Raw genomic sequence first — 19,615 nt, forward strand, 5'->3', positions numbered from 1 at the left:
AGTCGCTCTCCTGTTCTAACCCAAAAGGCTCTTTTAAGAGCCACCCATTTCCACAGAAAAAGTGCAATTTCCCTACACTAAAAAATCTTAGTAGAATTTACAGTAATAAACTGTAAAACGGTAGCAGTAAAAGACCATCAATTCTAATATAGTATATCACCATAAGAAATAAATGTAATTACTGTAAAATACAAAATCGTGCAAAACTTTAAATTGTACTTTCATATTATGTAGAAAACACAGAAAATAACTGTAAATATCAAATATTTTTAAAAGTTAATGGAAAATACTGTAATATCAACAGCAAGTAAATACCTTCAAATTAATGCTATTATTCTGTCTAAACTACATCATTTTCTATTTTGTACATAAACTTTTACAGTGTAAAACCTTTAACCTTTTAGCAAATACATACCTTAATTTTTCCAGAAACGAGATGTTGAAAATATAGTATTTTTTCTTAAATGATGTTAATTTCAGGGAAAATATAATATATATCTTGTTACAATTACACCATCAATGGGTGCAATATGTTAGGCAGCTAGTGAATAGTCACTTCTCAATGTTGATGTGATGGAAGCAGGGAAAAAAAAAAATATATATATATACTGTATATATACGTATATACATATATATAGTGGTCAGTACCTCCTAAAAGTGGTCCAGTCAACCAGTGACCCAGACAGGATCATGGGCACTCGAAACTCACTCATGTTCTTGTGGGGCCAAGGCTATTTTGTTCAGTCTATTCCAACAGATTACCCACATAAGTATTTGTTGCTAATATCTGGTGCCAAATACCACAGAACACCTTTATAATCAGTGCAATCAATGAAAAACTAAAATATAACTACAAAGATGCATTTCTTAAATGATTGCTGTGGAACAATGTTGTCAATTTATATGGTTGCCCAGGTGTTGCTAAGGGTGTAATGGTTGTTGGGGTGTTGTGTTTGCTAAGATGAGCTAAATGACAATACAAACCATTATTATACCATTTTAAATAGGTTAACTCCTGTCAGCAATCTTCCAAATGGTCTGTGTATTCTTACACTATAGGCCTAATACACTCAGTAGTAAGAATACACAGACCATTTGGAAGATTGCTGACAGGAGTTAACCTATTTAAAATGGTATAATAATGGTTTGTATTGTCATATTCTAAAGACACTCGGATTTTATATTCATTCAACTTTCTTTTTTTACATGATCAAAGTTACAATTTGAGAGAACAATTAACCTTAAAAATAAATACACAATTGGCTTATAATGTGACTCTGAAATATATACAGTTTAAAAGAAACATATACTTCTTTGTGTGTATCATAAATAAAGACGTTATTAAAAGATAACTGGGTCTATTTTTCTAGCTTTGAATCACTGCTATAAGCCATACGAATAATTATTACGTTTTTTAAGTATTTCATAGTGCAGAGTAACTTGCTAATTTAAAACGAGCAACTATCGTTTAAACACGCCGACCGTTGTGACCTAATTTTGTCTAGCGGTTGGCGCCACTTTACCACGGAGTGTTTCACTTGTGTGGAAATCTACATTGATGGCACGTTGTCCCGACAACTGAAGACTACACTTATTCGCGTACAAACTACCTTTTTCTCAAAATTGTACCTGTTGGTAAATACATAAAACTTTCTCCGTTTGTTTCGCTGGCGTATGGTTAAATTAAGCTGGTGATAACGTTACTAAAACGTTAACTGTACCTCGAGTTTGCTAACGCTAATTCTGTAGCCTGGTTTACAGTTGTCTTAGCTATAACTAGCTAACGCTTAATGTAACACTTTATTCCCTGCAGTCGTACCCTTATGAGTTATTGTATGAGTTCAGATCAGTTAAATTTATAGGAAAATGTTCAGTTGTGATTTCTGTGTTAAGTCGGTTAAGACGTTGAGGGGTTATATGCCTCATTGTAAACTTCATAGAAATGAGCCACGTTGTTTGTTTAAGTGTTTCGGGGCCGGTTGCAAGCAGACATTTTGTAGATATGGAGCTTTTAAGGCTCATTTTTACCGGAGGCACAATGCAGGCATTCCTGTTGCCGTTACTGATGGAATGCCAGCCACCTCGTTTAAATGTGCAGTGTCGTTGTGTGAACGTCAGTGTCTAGATACTAAAGATTTAATAGCTCACTTGAAGGAGCATATTGTGGAAGGACGTGTGGTGACTTGTCCAGTGAAAGGATGCACAAAAGTCTTCAAGGTCAGATCTTCGTTTACTGCCCATATGTCACGAAACCACAGAGATTTTGCAGACAGCAGTGTCAGTGACATATACAGAGAACCTCTGTGGTTTCGTGACATATGGGCAGTAAACGAAGATCTGACCTTGAAGACTTTTGTCAGTCATCATCGGTTCTAACTGAATCAGATGACATTGTCACTCAAGTGTGTGAAGGTGATCTAGATATGTCAGAAAATTTTACTGATCTTTTTTTCAGAAATGTCTGTTTATTTTACTTGAAATTACAGGGGCAGTTTCTATTACCTGCTTCAACCATACAGAACATAGTTGAGGAAATGCAAAACATACATGAGTTGGGTCAGACATACACTTTGGGTAAACTTGCTTCGTTGCTAAAAAATGACACATCATTATCAGATAGAGACATCACCAAAGTTTGTGATTCTGTCAGGGGATTTGACTTGTTCTCTGAATGTCATACAGGGGCAATGAGAACAGCATTCTCAAGAACACAATCTTTTAAAAAAATGTTCAACTATGTGGAGACTAAAAAAATGTTTCTGGGAAGAGATGAGAACAGGAGAGATAGGTTTGCATATTATGTGCCTGTGAGAGAGACTTTAAAGTGTTTGTTAAAATCTGATCTGTGGCAGAATTGTGTGCCAGGTGAACACATGACAGAGTCTCCCTCAGATGTTCTAAGCGACATTATCGATGGTCAAATATTCAAATCCAGTAAGTTTTTTTGTCAAAATGCATCATGTCTTAAGTTAGTATTATACCAGGATACATTTGAAGTTGTTAATCCTTTAGGCCAGGGGTATTCAACTAAAATTTGAAGAGGTCCAGTTACAGAAAATTTCTTGAAGCAAAGGTCCGGAATGTTTAACTATATATACAGTGTATATATATATATATATATATATATATATATATATATATATATATATATATATATACAGTGTATATATAGCATTTAGCGGACACTTTTATCCAAAGCGACTTACACAATGAGCACCTGAGGGTTAAGGGCCTTACTCAGGGACCCAACAGTGGCAACCTTCTGTTTATTAGTCCAGTACCTTAACCACTGAGCTATCACTGCATAACATATAATATATATATTGATATATATTATATATAAGTAGCCTAGTATGTTTGTATCAACATCTGCATGTAATCAATAACTGACTGTCAAATCAAATGTCTGTTTATTTATTAGGATTATAACGTCATGTTTTACACTTTGGTTACATTCATGACAGGAACGGTAGTTATTCATTACACAAGACTCATCAGGTCACAAGTTTATATCCAACACAGTCATGGACAATTTAGTGTCTCCAATTCACCTCACTTGCATGTCTTTGTACTGTGGGAGGAAACCGGAGCACCGAAGTAAACCCATGCAGACACGGGAAGAACATGCAAACTCCACACAGAGAGGACCCGGACCACCCCACCTTATCAAACCTTTCTCTTATCAAATTAGGAGAAAATAAAAATAAATTGTGCTCCAGTGGGAAGTAAGAACAGAAATGAGTCTCTCCATCACGGATTAAATGCTGTAATTTCGCTGTACACGTTTCTTTTTTGGAGAGCGTCATTTGTCTCCTGTCTCACTCGTCTTTTCTCAACTTTCTCCGGCACGGTCGTCTGTATCTCTCCCTTCGTTTTTTCTACGTTCGCTATCTTTCTTTTTCTTTCCACCGTCTTTCCACATGTAACTCGCCTCTAACGCTCTCATCTGTCTGCACTGTAGAGTCGCAGTGTTTACCGGCTGGAATGCACAGACTTGATTGGCTGAGTGGTGTCACGTGATCTCTGGTGTCTGTGCGTTTTCTCATCCACTAAACCGCTACCGTAAATGGTACAGAAGCTGCGCCGGTTAAAATAGAAGCGCTCCGTCAAGTTTCAAATCATAACTTTCTGTTTTGGCTGTAGGTCCGGGTCCGTATGGGACAGCTTCTGGGTCCGGACCCGGACCGCGGTCCGCCTGTTAGTGACCTATGCTTTAGGCTCTGCAAAGACAAAACATAAAATATTAGCTGTTTATGTATCTGTTGCTAATTTGCCCCCTCATGTACGGTCAGACACAAACCACATGTCACTTGTTTTACTGTGTAGGGAGAAAGACTTCAAAGAGTTTGGCCATGCTAAGGTCTTTTCTGAATTACTATCAGACTTAAAGGAATTGGAGGAGAATGGGATTGTAGTATCAGATGAAACAGTAGTCAAAGGAACCCTGTATTGCATTGCTGGAGATAATTTGGGCTCACATTGCATTGGTGGCTTCACGGAAAATTTCAGTCGATCAGAACATTTTTGTAGGTATTGCCTAATAACCCGATCTGATTTTCAAGGTCACGATCCAAATCTGTGCGGACCAGCACGCACCATTGAGAGCTACAGTTCTGCTGTTGATCGCCTCCAAACTGAAGGTACACCAGATATTGAAGGAGTAAAGTTTAAGTCAGTATTAAATTCTTTAAAATACTTCAATGTCTGTCAGCCAGGTTTGCCACCTTGTCTAGGACATGACATTTTTGAGGGTGTTCTGGCTTATGATGTTGCGCTCTATCTTAAATATTTTATAAAAAATAAGGGATGGTTCACTTACTCGACTTTAAATCGTCGCATTAAGCAGTTCAAATACTGTGGCTCTGATTCTTCTACAAAGCCATGTGAAGTCAGTTCTCAAGCTGTTAAACTCTCAGGACATGCCATCCAGAATTTGAATTTTCTTAGGTTGCTGCCTCTCATAATTGGTGACAGAATAGAAGATACAACAGATAATGTATGGCAGTTGACTCTGCAGTTGAAAGACATTATGGACATGATCTGTGCTCAGAAAATCTCTGTGCCTCAGGTTGCATATCTTGATATTCTTATTCAACAATATTTAGATTCAAGAAAATGTCTATTCCCTACTAGTAACCTGAAGCCAAAACATCATTATTTACGCCATTATCCAGCACTGATTTTGAAATTTGGCCCCTTGATCAGACTGTGGACAATGCGCTTTGAGGGTAAGCACAGTTATTTCAAGAGATGTGCAAGGACTTTAAAGAATTTTAAAAACCTCTGCCTTACTCTGTCTGAAAGACATCAGATGTTGCATGCTTATCTTTCAGCAGGATCAATAGGTCAAGATGTCATGCAAGCTAAAGGTGCTTCTGCATTTTACTCAGTACTATACAGTAAAGCCATTCAAGATGCAGTGAGCCACTTTGACTTCACTGAGACCAACACAAAGGTCATGACTGAAATGCTCTATAAGGGAACATTATACAAGAAAGGACAATTTCTTGTCACAGGGAACCCTGATTCTGTGGAGTTTGGTGAGCTACTGCTTATTCTGATCAAAAATGACGGTGTTCATTTTCTGGTGTTACTATGTAGAGCAGAATTCATTCCTCAGTACCATATGTACTCAGTTAAGAACGACAATGGAAAAATGTTGTGTCTGAACATCAGTGACTTGATTGATTTCTATCCATTGTCATCTTACATCAAGGATGGGTACCAAATAGTTCCACTAAAACACAGTGTGTTGTCACAGTAATGAATATCCTGGCCTGTTATTTTGAAATTAATTGAGCTTTGTTTACACTTTCAGAAAATTCAGAAATGACTTCAGAACAAAGCAACATAGGCAGTGCCATTACCAAAGTGTTGCCAGATCTCCCAGCCTCAATTCTAAGTATTTTAGAGGAGACACTACAGTCATTGGGGGTGGAGACCACTGAGGATTTTCACTTCATTCAGGAAGCTGATCTGCTTTCAGTTCTCAGACCAATTCAAGCAAGGAAATTGGTAGCTGCCTGGCAACAAACCAGTAAGTGCATTCTGACAGAATTTATGTTAGAATTTATTTTGAATTATAACCACAGTTTAAACATCAATAAATGCATTTTGTTAATTTCATTATTTTGTACAGCACAGGACATTGAAGTTCACAGCCAGGCAGCATTAAGCTCTCCAGGTTCCTCGACCCAGTCCTCACTCTCTTCCTCTCCCTCGCCTAGACACCCATGTGCTGCTGCAGATTGGGTTGACACCTTCCATATTCCATGGGAGAGGTGTCCTGAAGCACTGATTCAGTGTTTGGAAAGGGGAAAACGACCAAGCCCAAAGTTATGGAGAGAAATGATTCGGATTGTTGTGTCCGAGATGATGAAAGTCTGTGCTTCTCCGACTAAACAAGCCTCGACGGAAGTTGCCAAAAAAATGGTTGCCAAGTATCCACAATCACTGCAAGACGTCATAGAAGGCGACATTGTGGGTCCAGGTTATCACTCACTGGTCAAACAGTTACAAGCCCGAATTGATAATGTGAGACGGTTTTCAATACCGAAGATGATTAAGCACAAACAGGAGGCAGATGACTGTGACACAGATGAAATCCCAACTAAACGAAGGGCTGCTGTTCAAGACACATATGGCTGCATAAAGTGGGACATGAAATTCATGCCAGTGAGTGAGACACCAAAAAGCCAACAGGAGAAAAAAGACAGAATGAAAGTGCTTAGTGAACAGACTAACTTCAACCCAGACGAGGTACAAACTCTGATGATGTGCACCTACTACTCCCAACGTAAAGAGGTAAACAAGGGAACAGACCTGCAGTCTCTCATGGAGGAGTGGCCTTTTTTGTTTAAGGAGATTGGCATGACAGTTCACTACCAAGAGCTCACTGGGGTACCATTAAAGGACACCTTCCTCACTAGTGTGGAAAAAAAGGGGAAACGGCTTCTGGACTTCATGAGAACCATTTGTGCAGACAAGAACAAACGAGTTTTGCAGGCTGTCACAAACCTAAGATTTTGAGAGGACAGTTGGAGGGCTGCTCAGAAGATGTCAAAGATATGGTGCTATTGCGTCTCTCCTATTTTGATGAAAAAGAAGACAGCCTCTTTCACTATGTAGATGAAACATGTCTGGCAAGCGAAGTAAACATGGACATTTCGGAGCTGCACGCAAAAGAACAACGAATCAGAATGAAAATCATTCAGAACAAGAAACTAAATGAATACGGTCGGCTTCAATCTACAAACTCTTTCTTTGCTAGCACAGAAATCACCGGAAAGCGAACGAGGTCCATTATCGAGTGGAGTCACTGTGAGTTTGAACGGTGTGTGATTCGGTGTCTCTGTTCGGCGGTGCTTCTGGACCTCATACTTACCTGGCAGGGGCGAGACCATGATCAAGAAGGTGGTTCACCCAGGGCGAGGCTCAGCCATTGTACATCGGTTGTGCTGATCGCTGCGAATTCCCCAAATGTGGGAATCTCGACTGTATAATTTCTGATAATGAAGGACCGCGTTCTCGCTCTCCCCTGATTTCTGTGGTCGCAAAGAAAGAGCTTGTAGATTTAAGCCGACCGTATTCATTTAGTTTCTTGTTCTGAATGATTTTCATTCTGATTCGTTGTTCTTTTGCGTGCAGCTCCGAACGATAGGACGGATTCGTGGTTTTTTTGCGTGGGGTAAAAAAGTGGTGGTCCAGAGCTATTTTTGGATAGGCAGCGTTTACATAAAAAGCTTGTTGATACAAACGTTAAAGAGACCGGTGTTTTAGATCAGCCTCAGCACTGGGCACATAATTAGCCGCTTGCACTATTTCTTAGGCTAATTTGACCGTTTCATGATTAAGCTATACCAAACCTGTAAAGTGCATGCTTATCAGGTGGATTTTTGCAGTGGTTCTTTTTCTTTTTTGTAAATCAATTTTAAATGATCTTTTTTTTTTTTTCTTCGGTTTTGGTTGAACCAGGTGTTTTTTTTTTGGCAGATGCTATTAGCCCTTTTCACAGAGCCCGATGACGTATTTCCGGTTTCATTTAGCAGGGTAAACAAAGCGCCGCTGTAATGGAGTTCACTGCGTCTCTGCATAATGTTTGTTGAAATATTGAATTTTGCCTTAAAAAATGTACATAAACCAGCACTGAGAATATATTTAGACATTTGTTTGTAGTAATTTGTTTTTGTTAAGTGCACAAAAAGAAACATTTTACCCTTAAATGCACTTCAAAAATAAACATGTTCACTGAGACAATATTAATATTGTGTTCTAAAGAATGCATTTGTTTTAATAACCGTAACTGAATTGACAAACAAACAAAAGGCAGAGTAAAAGAAGGTTAAAATATATTTGATTTATTATATTAGTAAATATTTATAAAAGTATGCAAACTTGAATTACTTAAATTCATTAAAATGATTATCTTAATTCATGAAACATTTTTCCATATCCAGTGTTGTTTCAACAGAAGCAACATCAACATACAAAAACATCCTCTAGACAATAACCATAACACCTGAACAACTAACGATAGAGAAACCATATTTGCTTGAGGGAGAGTCAAGTCACCTTTATTTCTATAGCACATTTAAAAGACAACCAAAGTGCTGTACATTAAAATCAAGTATAAATAACACTCAACTATGCATATAACATTTAACAAATCATTAACATACATACAAAATAACATACATACGCACCAACATATAAATCAAATAAAACCACTAAAACAAAGATGGCTATGACAACCCAAAAAATATTAAAAACGTATTCATTAAGAAGACTCAAATGCCAAAGAAAACAAATAAGTTTTTTAATTTGACTTAAAGGCATCTATTGTGTGGGACTCCTTTATGAAAAGTGGAAGACTATTCCAGAGTCTTGGGACAGCTACAGAAAAGGCCCTGTCACCCTTAAACCTCATTTGAGAACGTGGAATAGCTAAGAGCAGTTGGTTAGAGGATCGTAGAGCTCATGGAGTGGAGTAAACACAGAGAAGGTCAACGATATAGCTCGGAGCCAAGCCATGTAAAGCCTTAAAAACAAATAATAGAACTTTAAATTCTATCCTATATTTGACTGGTAACCAATGCAATGATGCAAGTATGGGGGTAATGCTCTCCCTTTTCTTGGTACCGGTCAGGAGCCTCGCGGCTGCATTTTGAACCAGCTGTAGACGTGACAAGCTTGACTGACTGATTCCCAAGTACAGTGAATTGCAAAAATCGATACGCGAGGAAATAAAAGCATGCACTACTGTTTCCAAATCATTAAAAGAAAGGATACTTTTCATTTTAGCAATGTTCCTAAGTTGAAAGAAAACAGCATTAACTTGTTTCTCAAACTTAAGAGCGGGATCAAAAATGACACCCAGATTTTTTACATGCCTATTTACATACGATGTTAATGGCCCCAGATCATTAGCTATGGCCCTGAGTGGTTGAGAAAAGTGATGAAAAGGTTTAAGCATGTAAGCAGAGTTTTGTACAAAGTAAATTAGAAAAAATACATGAATCTGAACTGAAATATTCTAGAACCTGAAAATGACTTATTGAATTGTTATTATTATTGAAATAATTCAGCTTAGGTTGGTCTGTCAGAAACAGAATCTGCTTTATTTCATTCTCCAGCTCCATCACCTTGTGCTCCAGCTCCTGTATCCTTGCAGATGCAGCATCCACTGCACCTGTGACAAAAGAAGGAACACATTACATTACGATATTCTTTTACATTAAATATCTAAAATGAAGTCAAAAGATGTGCTGGACATTCATTCAGGCTATATTCTAGACTCTTTAGACTGTTAGTCAGGTAAGTATTGCATCTTTACACTGTTATTCAGATAAATATAGTATCTTTAGACTGTTATATTGGTATATTTAGTTGTAATGTTACTCACCAGGAGACGGTGGATGCCAGTAATCATGCTTCATAACATTAGCCATAGGCTCATTTAGCATAGCTCCCGGTTCCTGCTTGTCTCTCTCTCCCGTTGCGGCTTCAATGTTAAAACCGAGACGAGTACTTGCCCTCTTGTATGGTGCCTGACGATCCTTCCGACTCCCAAAATCATTCCAGACAAATCGCGATGGAACCGATCCCTTTCTGAGTCTAACTCTGCTCCCTCCCTCTTTCACATACAACTCCTCAGGCTTGAAGTGCAGGCTACACACATACGTACTGCCACGCAGAATAGTACATTTGGCAACTTCTTCTCTCCTAATTGCAGTAATCCATTTAAGGCGTAAATGTACGTTGTTAGGGAAGTCGTGAAAATTTCAATGTGGATGTTTTCTTTTATTCTTAGAGCAAAAAGGTACGCTACAGTAGCACTTGCTATGCTGCTCCATTTTACCGGTACGGCTAAGCTGCACTGTTTACCCTGCTATTTTTTACTTCCGCATTCCAAACCCGGAAATGTGAAAAGGGCCTATGAGCGCGGAGCGGCTCTGGTACTTAAAAAGAGCGTGTTGGGCGGGCTAACATATTCTGTCCTATAGTTCGTGACGTGCTCAGTTCCAGACGCGATGGCAAGAACCAAGCAGACCGCTCGTAAATCCACCGGTGGTAAGGCGCCGAGGAAGCAGCTCGCCACTAAGGCTGCCCGCAAGAGCGCCCCGGCTACTGGCGGTGTGAAGAAAGTCGAATGTCAGGCGAATGTCCAATATAAAACTAACTTTACCACGGTAAAACCTCTGACTTGCGGTGGAGCAATAAAACCTCTGACAGTAGTTCATTCAATACTTTAAAGTATGTATTTAATCACAAGTTACCTAACATACAACATGAAATGTGAAAAGAACATACCGCTATAAATACAAAAAAACGTCATGATTTTTGCACATGCGCGTTAAAGGGGAAACAGGGGGAACTGAATTCTCCGTAACACCGGCTATTGGTCATGTGGTTTTCATGTGTTGTCAAAGCACATAGGATACAATTTGTGTAATTTGTACAAAAAAATCGACTTTACTTCAAATGGGGTAAAGCTTTCAGCAAATTTAACCTTCAATAATTAACCTTCAATTAAACCTAAAAACTCAATAAAAGCTCAAATACAAATAAAGAAGACCACGACAGCAACGTCATGTTTAAAACCATGCCCTTTTGTCAGATTAGGCTACGTTTTGCTTACATACAACGCCATTTATCCACTTTAATATAGAATAAGTGTAGCACTTATTTTGTGACTCTTTTAATACTGTTTGTTTCTCACATACAGCTGCCGAGATGAAAAATCCAGTGCTGCCAGCGCCGACTGAAGCAGAAGCGGAGAACTGCTTAAAGGATTACTTGCGGCTGGCACCAGGAAGGAGAAATTAATTTCTATTTTATTTAGTAATTAATTGCTATTTTTGTTTTGTTATTTGTGTACATCGTGATTATTATTCTAATGTTTAATTATCATATATAAAAAATTTGATTCATGAATTCATATTTCACTTAATTTTGTGAGTGTCAAGGAACAATAATAAATAAGAATGTTAGTACCACTGATTATAATGTCTGTTGTTTATAGATATATTATCTGTATTATCTATTATTATTATTATTATTATTAAAGCAGTACATGAGAGGGGAGTGCACACACACACACACACACACACACACACACGTTCAATTACATTCAGACGCTGTATTTTAGCTATACTGTACACATAAGTCTGGAATGCAGCGTCTGAACGCCATTTCAGCATCCAAGCCTGATATTTAGGAGATGTATTACAGATGAATAAGCGCTCTATTAAATGGTCTCGGATAGCTCTCATAAGCGTCTCTGAGACGAAGGCATGATGATGACGTAGTAAGATTGATCTGGAATGCAGCAGCTGAAGATCTTCCACGATCCACCAGCGACGTATCAGAGACGTATTGCAGATGAGCAAACGCTCTATTAAATACGTATTCCAGACGAACTGGGTTACATCCAACAGACGTCTCTGAGATGTACAGTACAGGCCAAAAGTTTGGACACACCAGCCAAAAGTTTGGACACACCTTCTCTTCAATGTTTTTTCTGATTATTTTTATTTTCTACATTGTAGATTAATACTGAAGACATCCAAACTATGAAGAATTATGTAGTGAACCAAAAAGTGTTAAACAAACCAGAATATGTTTTATATTTTACCAACTCTACCTCTGCACAACCCAACTGATGGTCTCAAACACATTAAAAAAGCAACAAATTCCAAAAATTCACTCTAGACAAGGCACAAACATTCATTGAAAACCATTCCAGGTGGAAACCTAATAAAGCTGGTTGAGAAAATTTCAAAGAGTGTGCAAATCTGTCATTAAAGCAAAAGATGGCTACTTTGAAGAATCTAAAATATAAAACATATTCTGGTTTGTTTAACACTTTTTTGTTTACTACATAATTCCATATGTGTTCCTTCATAGTTTGGATGTCTTTAGTATTCATCTACAATGTAGAAAATGTAAAAAAATTAAGAGAAACCACAGGAATGAGAAGGTGTGTCCAAACTTTTGGCCTGTACTGTATATGTGCTATCAGGGTTGTGTTTAACATATTGACAATGAGAAAATGTCATTCTAAATACAGTTGACCCTTGAGTTACGAATGGTTTTGGGTTACGAACTATCTTTTTTAACTTAACGTATGAACAAATTTCGGACTACGAACCGTAATTCATGAAACACGTTACTTCACGAACAAGTTTACTCCGACCGTCTCTCTATATATATACAGCGAGTGAACATTCGCACAGCGAACAGTGTTTTTCCGGTGTTTTCAATATTATATTAATTATATGTTGTATAATTACTCCTGCCAGTAGGTGTCGCTGTGTATCAGACAGAGGGGACAGTGAGTGAGAGAGAAGAAGGAACTACGAGTAAAGTATTCTTTCTTTTGTGCAATTACACCTAGGGCTGTCGCGCTAACCGCAATTTTGAAATATCGCGGTATAGACCAGCCAACCGCAGGGCATGCCAAGCAACCGCAACATCGCGATAATCAAATTTTTTTCTTTCTTCTCTTTTTTTTTTTTTTATTGTTGCAGGGTCCATCTTGTTTTTCGCTTACATCGGCGTAATAAATGTTAAATAAATTCATAATGAAAATGAGCTAAGAGCGACATTTTCCCGCAACCTGTTCTCATCCGTTGCTGCTGAGTGTCAGGCTTTGTGTTTTAAAATGTAAACAATCGCAACATGAATTATAGGCAAGTTCATTAATGATTAAATTAAATTCACACTCAATAAATACTTGTAATTTAGACTATATTTAAACAGCCTTGGTGTACTAAAACACTTAATGACGGTTAATATGTTAATATGGCATTGCAGCCTGCAGATATTCTCTTGCTGGCTTGCTGGAATGATTTAAATGTATTTTTTCGTTGAATAAAAATGTATTGAAACGAATAATAACTTAAAATGTAGTATATATTGTTATGTTAATTATACCTACTAAATAGATGGATAATAGTGGCGCGATAACCATGCTAGATCTCGTAGTAGTAACGAGCCGGTGCCAAGGACATCAGATTCGCGTCAGAACTGATGGATCATCCGACACACACACGCGCGCGCGGAAAAACACGGGGAAAGAAAGTGGAAGAGCGCGCGGTGCCCAGAAAAGCGCGGCGTGTTTGATCTTTATTCTTTATCTTTTATTTCCAGCCTCCTCTTCTGCACCGCACCCCCTGTTACCCCCAGTTACCCCCCTCATACACATCCACAGATTAACTGGTACCTGTAAACTCTCCGTGGAGTGAACTAAACACCCAAAGCACCCCAAACATCCACAATAATCAGACCCCACCGGCGCGCGTGTCTGATCTCAGTCCGGTTTGATGTTAAACAGTAAATAAAACTCAGAGCTGCAGAATTAAACCTCAGAATGTGCAAAAGATCAAAGTTAATAGTGGCGCGATAACCATGCTAGATCTCCTCTGCTGTGTAAAGTCGCATGCAGGTACAGTACACGTGTGTATTAGTGCACCGAGCACCATCAGAGAGAGTTTTAGTGCCACCGGGAACATCGCTATACCCCACTCAGATCCTCTCTAAACAACATCAGGTGAACGTGGTTTTTCTAGCGCGCATGAACGCAGGTTTAAACTCTTACAGACTTTATTCTTTATTCTATTTTTTTTTATTTTTTTTTTATTTTTTATTTTTTTTTACCATATTTTGATTAGATGTGCGTTTAAAATATTTAGCCTAAACACTTTTTTTTGTTTCACACTGTATATCTAGTCTAGGCTAGAAGCTAAATTTAAACCTTGTTTTTAATAGAGAAAAGACGCGCATCCCTGCTCTGTTCTGTATTTAACAATAAACACACATTTCATTGGTCTTAAAGCTGTCTCATCTTTGTCATTATAAAGCAATAATATACCGAATCATAGCCTAACAATAAAGCTTGTTTATATAGCTCTAAAATCCAGAAAAATTAAGTAATTTTCAAAAACACAAAAAATGGCGATATAACCGCATACCGCGATATTGAGACAGGCTGAATATCGCAAGGGGAAATTCTTTCACCGCGACAGCCCTAATTACACCTACAAAATACAACACTATTGAAATAAAGGAAATATGAGAGAAATATGAGAGTTATTGTTGTTTCTGGTAAATACATTTTATAAAAAAAGAAGGAAATGTATTATAGTGTATGTGATGGTGTATTATGGAGTATGAAATGTGATGTGTGTTGTTTTATGTACAGTACTACTGTGTATTTCTGTTTATTACGGGAATGTCTATTCTATAATTATTTTTATTTTATATTTATTTATTATTTTATATTTATTTTAGAGGCATGCAATTACAGCCATGGGTATATTCTTTACCAACCCCACTTTCACTTGTGCCAATGGTACCTCAGATTTAAAAATCAACCATCTGATTCACTAGTAGCATGGGTAAATGCACCTCCAAATTTGATTCAATGGTGGCGCTAGAGGTTTTAAGGTGCTGACATGAAACTTGATGAAAAATTTTAGAGGAATGCCCCCAAAGACTGTGCCAAATGTCACAACATTTACAGCAGTAGACTCCCATGGCAAAAGATAAACAAAGAATGCCTGCTCCCCTCCCCCTTCCTTCAAAAATTTGCTCCTTGAGCCCTAAGGCTGGTCTTATACCTTAAGCCTTAATGGGGTTATTTAAATATTTGCACTTATATATTGAGAAGCCCACCAATTCACATAATGTGAATTTAAGTAATGGCTGTGTATTCCTTTTTAAACTGGTAGATTTCAATCATTTTGTTTCACATCTGAGTTTAAATCTCTGCTGCCTGCTACCAGACAGGTTTTATTAAAACCCAATTCAATAGACTTTGGTTAACTGGTTGATTTAGTAGCTAAGGGTGCAGTGACTTTTCCTCATAGATCCACACACATTTTTTTTTAAATAAATGAGACAATTGTTTAAAACATTTTTTTTTTATTTGGTCATAAATATTTAAATGTGTTTCATTGTCTGATACATACATTACAAGTGTGACCAGTGCAAAAATAGAGAACATTAAAAAATGAGATAAATACTTTTTTACTGCACTGCATTACTGCAGAAAGATGAAAGTAATTAAGAATATAAACTCCATACAAAAGATATTTCCAAAAGAAATTACACAATACTGTCAGTTATTACAGTAACATGAACACAAGGTGTCACGATTACAGCCTGGTATCTGGTCTCTTAAGTAATCCTCCTCATGTTCTCCTCCAGACAGAATCTCAACATCTCCAGTAGATTTAAACTTCTTTAAACTTTCATTACATGTCAGATAGTGAACAGCATGCTACAGCACTTCAGAGTGGGTTTGAGGGTGTTGATCTTGTACAGGAAGTGATGTCATGCACACAGTTATACAGAAAGCATGTTTACAGATTTGAGCAATAAGAAACTGAACAAAGCGTCACCATGTAGAATCTCAGTGTGAAGAGTAGATGGTGTTTATCTTCACTGCTCTTTATCTCATAATTCAATATGTATTAGAATCAGATGCTGTAGAAGAAATCAGACATGATCAGATGTTTGTCACCTATCAGACTCGACAGATCAGAATCAATATAAACACCAGAACACACACACATCACTTGGAACAATGATAGAACATTTTACATGATTCATTGTTCACTGAAGAACCCTGATACAGATGAAGTTCTGATAATGAGCAGTTTTGATTGTACAATAAGACAGACATGTGTGTGTAATGTGTGCATGTTACCTTAGTTTTTCTAGGTTACATTGTGGATCCACCTGTAGATCCTCGAGCAGTTTTACTCCTGATTCTCCTGGATTATTGCCGTTCAGATACAGTTCTCTCAGACGTGATGATGGATTTGATTTCAGAGCTGAAGCCAGAGCAGTAAAACCTTCATCTGTAATACTGCAGCTCCTCAACCTGCAGAAGAAAATCATTTAATAAAAATCATACATCATCTTCTCCCACCTCCTCCTCCATCTCCATTCAGATCTCACAACCAGACAACATCACTGAGAAATCTTCAACATGTAAAACTATTCTATTATATTAATGATAAAGTGTTTTATCTTGTGTGGGGAAAACAAGTAAAATATCAAACTCATACACACATCAATAACAGTTTCTGTATGAATGATCTTCTGTATCTACAGTGTAAAAGTGAAGATCTTACTCCAGTATCTCCAGTTTACAGTGTGGATTCTTCAGTCCAGCAGAGAGCAGCTTCACTCCTGAATCCTTCAGTTTATTGGTATTTAGGTTCAGATGTTTCAGACTGGAGGAGTTTGAACTGAGAACTGAGGACATAACTTCACAACTTTTCTCTGTTAAATTGCACAGACACAGCCTGGAGAGAAATAATCAGATTAATCAGACACAGTATCAGTATAAATATTTTCCCATCAATCACAAACAAAGAATCATTATTTTAGCTTTCAGCAGCATTTTAAATGAAACATGAATGAAATGTGTTTTTGACATATTATTCTTTGGTTAACTAATTTTGAAAGATCTTCTGTATCTACAGTGTGAAAGTGAAGCTCTTACCACAGTATCTCCAGTTTACAGTGTGGATTCTCCAGTCCAGCAGAGAGCAGCTTCACTCCTGAATCCTTCAGTTCATTGTTATTCAGATTCAGATGTTTCAGACTGGAGGAGTTTAAACTGAAAACTGAGGACAGAACTTCACAACTTTTCTCTGTTAGATTACACTTCCACAACCTGCAGAGAAATAATCAGATCAATCAGAGAAATGAAAGACATCACCCTACAGCAGTAGGTGGAATTCAAGTAGCAGAACTGATAATATTACCCAGACAGCATGGCAGATAAAAGTAAAAGCAGTTCAATTGTGTGTGTGCTGAGATGGTTTATTTGTTTACACTGATTGTTTCCTAGGATGAAGTGATTAGTGCAAATAAATAAATGTGTATAAAACTCAGTGAAAGTGAAGATCTTACTCCAGTATCTCCAGTTTACAGTGTGGACTCTCCAGTCCAGCAGAGAGCAGCTTCACTCCTGAATCCTTCAGGTCATTGTATCTCAGGTCCAGATGTTTCAGATTGGAGGAGTTTAAACTGAGAACTGAAGACAGCACTTCACAACTTTTCTCTGTTAGATTACAATCCCACAACCTGGAGAGAAATAATAGATCAGTATTTTCTCTTTATTAATTACAAACACAAAACTGCAGTTCCAGCTCTGTATGATGTTAAAAATGCTTACACCATACTGTAGAGTCTGATATTGAGAAACACTTTAAATTGATTTATTTATTCATTTGTCAATCATTCATTTATTTAATAATTCTTAAACTTTCCACTGTTTACTGTATTTAAGGTACCAAATATATATGTAATATTTGTGATATAAATTAATATGAGTGAGGGACTTTTTATAACCATATAATGTATTTTCACATATTTAGTAATCATTAAGTGTAAGATGTTTTTAGAGCACTGCGACCTAGGTCACAAAAGAGATCAGAACAATCAGATAGAAAGAATGTAAAAACAAAGTAAATCTAAGACAATCTATCACATCACAAGGCCAGAATTGTTCAGAGCATAGCAGATTCTATGGCGCCAGATGTATTTTTTTATTTTGAATGACATATGTAGTATGTTTTATGGCATCCTCCTGATTCTCTTTGTGTGTCTGACTCCGAGGAGGGGGGTTGGCGATGTCGAGGGCGATAGAGGTATAAACGACCTATTTAAAATTACTCAGTTGTTCTTACTGTGGTATGTGTTAGGAGTCGGCCTATTCCCCCGGGAGGGAGCTAATCTAGTGAGCCTCCTCAGGCTGCCACCCGAGGGAGTACAGTTCGTAGTTCGACCAGAGGAAGGAGGACTACAAATCCCAAACCTCCCTCGGGCAAACAGTGGCAACAGGTCAAGGCAAGCAGATCTCCGAGCTGACCGCTCTCGAAGGCGTGCGCGTGCACGCGTTCTCTGCTCTGCCTGTGCTTCGCCCAAGCAAACTAAAGATAAGTCAGACGATCGGTTAGGTGTCCCCGTATAATAATATATGAATTTATACATCAATATAAATATATATACACTTCCTAACCATAATACACGGACATCGCCGGGCTTATCGAACAAAAATATATATATAAGGTGGAAGCACTTTGGGTGGAAAAAATACATTCATAAATATATTGTATTATTTGATCTATGGCGATAATTCTATGGTTTCGTTTCATTATGATGATCTCCTTTGTTTGACCGCAAAATAAATAAATAAATAAGTAACTAAAAGATTCTTGCTCGGCACCAGTGTAGGAGGTGAAGGCCTGATATTTCGTTTCGTAATGCCTTCGTACATTGTACTCTTTCATCACGGCAACACTCTCATTGCAAATCAGACAAACACACTTCCCCTTGGTTTCTATAAAAAAATATTCACTTTTCCACCGACTCTGAAATATTCTGCACTCGCTTTCAATCTTGCATCTCTTCGGTTGCGCCATTTCTGGTTTCCCTGAGACGCTGCCTTGTTCAAGACAGTGGCGCCACCAAGTGTTTAAACTAAGAAGTACAACACAGTTAAATTTTTTGTATGTATTTCCGTGCACTGGCACACAGGTGAGATTAACCGAAAACTGGCATGTTAAAAACTAGATGTGTAAATAAAATGTGAATAAAATGTACAATGTAATCCATAAAAAAATAACATAATACAATAAAATAATACAACTATAAAATAATCTGACATGATAAAAATAATAATAATAAAATAATCCTCCCCAATACTTCGCCTGTTCACTTCTCTGACCTGAGATAGTGTTATTAAAAATCTTTTGTGTCATTACTTTAACTATTTTTTTTTTTTTTTGAGATCTTTAAAAAAAATCTACTCAGTAGTTTTGTGTAGGTGATTGTGTTTTGGAGCATAATTTAGTAGAATTATGTTTGGGGTTATGTTTAGAATTTTGGTTACGGTTATGTGTAACCCCTTGAATAGATAATTGTAAATGATAAGTTTTAATAAGTTAATAACTAAGCTTTAACTAAATAGATAATCATTTAACAGTTTTGGTCATTTTGGTTTTAATAAAGTTTAAATCTTTGAATTGGTAAAAGTTAGATTGGAGAGTATAACTTTCCATGTGTTCATTACAACCTATGTTTACCTTTTTATGTC

At 37.4% G+C, this 19,615-nt stretch overlaps 1 protein-coding gene and 1 non-coding gene across 2 annotated transcripts in view; one reads left to right on the forward strand and one right to left on the reverse strand.

The window, feature by feature from the left end:
• The first annotated feature begins 7,376 nt into the window (after nt 1–7,376).
• LOC134329706 (U1 spliceosomal RNA) lies at nt 7,377–7,540 on the forward strand. The gene has a single exon (XR_010014930.1). It is a non-coding gene; the product is annotated as a U1 spliceosomal RNA (small nuclear RNA).
• Nucleotides 7,541–15,950: 8,410 nt separating this feature from the next.
• Nucleotides 15,951–19,615, reverse strand: part of LOC134328694 (NACHT, LRR and PYD domains-containing protein 3-like) — a 235,750-nt gene continuing 232,085 nt past the window's right edge. Inside the window, exons 10-14 of the mRNA XM_063009872.1 lie at nt 17,428–17,601; nt 17,015–17,188; nt 16,641–16,814; nt 16,211–16,387; nt 15,951–15,987 (exon numbers count right to left, since the gene is read on the reverse strand). Of these exons, the coding sequence (XP_062865942.1) occupies nt 15,981–15,987; nt 16,211–16,387; nt 16,641–16,814; nt 17,015–17,188; nt 17,428–17,601 (706 nt within the window). The 3' untranslated portion in view covers nt 15,951–15,980. The remainder of the gene's footprint in view (nt 15,988–16,210; nt 16,388–16,640; nt 16,815–17,014; nt 17,189–17,427; nt 17,602–19,615) is intronic.

Source organism: Trichomycterus rosablanca, chromosome 15 (genome assembly GCF_030014385.1).
Source record: "Trichomycterus rosablanca isolate fTriRos1 chromosome 15, fTriRos1.hap1, whole genome shotgun sequence".
NCBI classification, from domain to species: domain Eukaryota; kingdom Metazoa; phylum Chordata; class Actinopteri; order Siluriformes; family Trichomycteridae; genus Trichomycterus; species Trichomycterus rosablanca.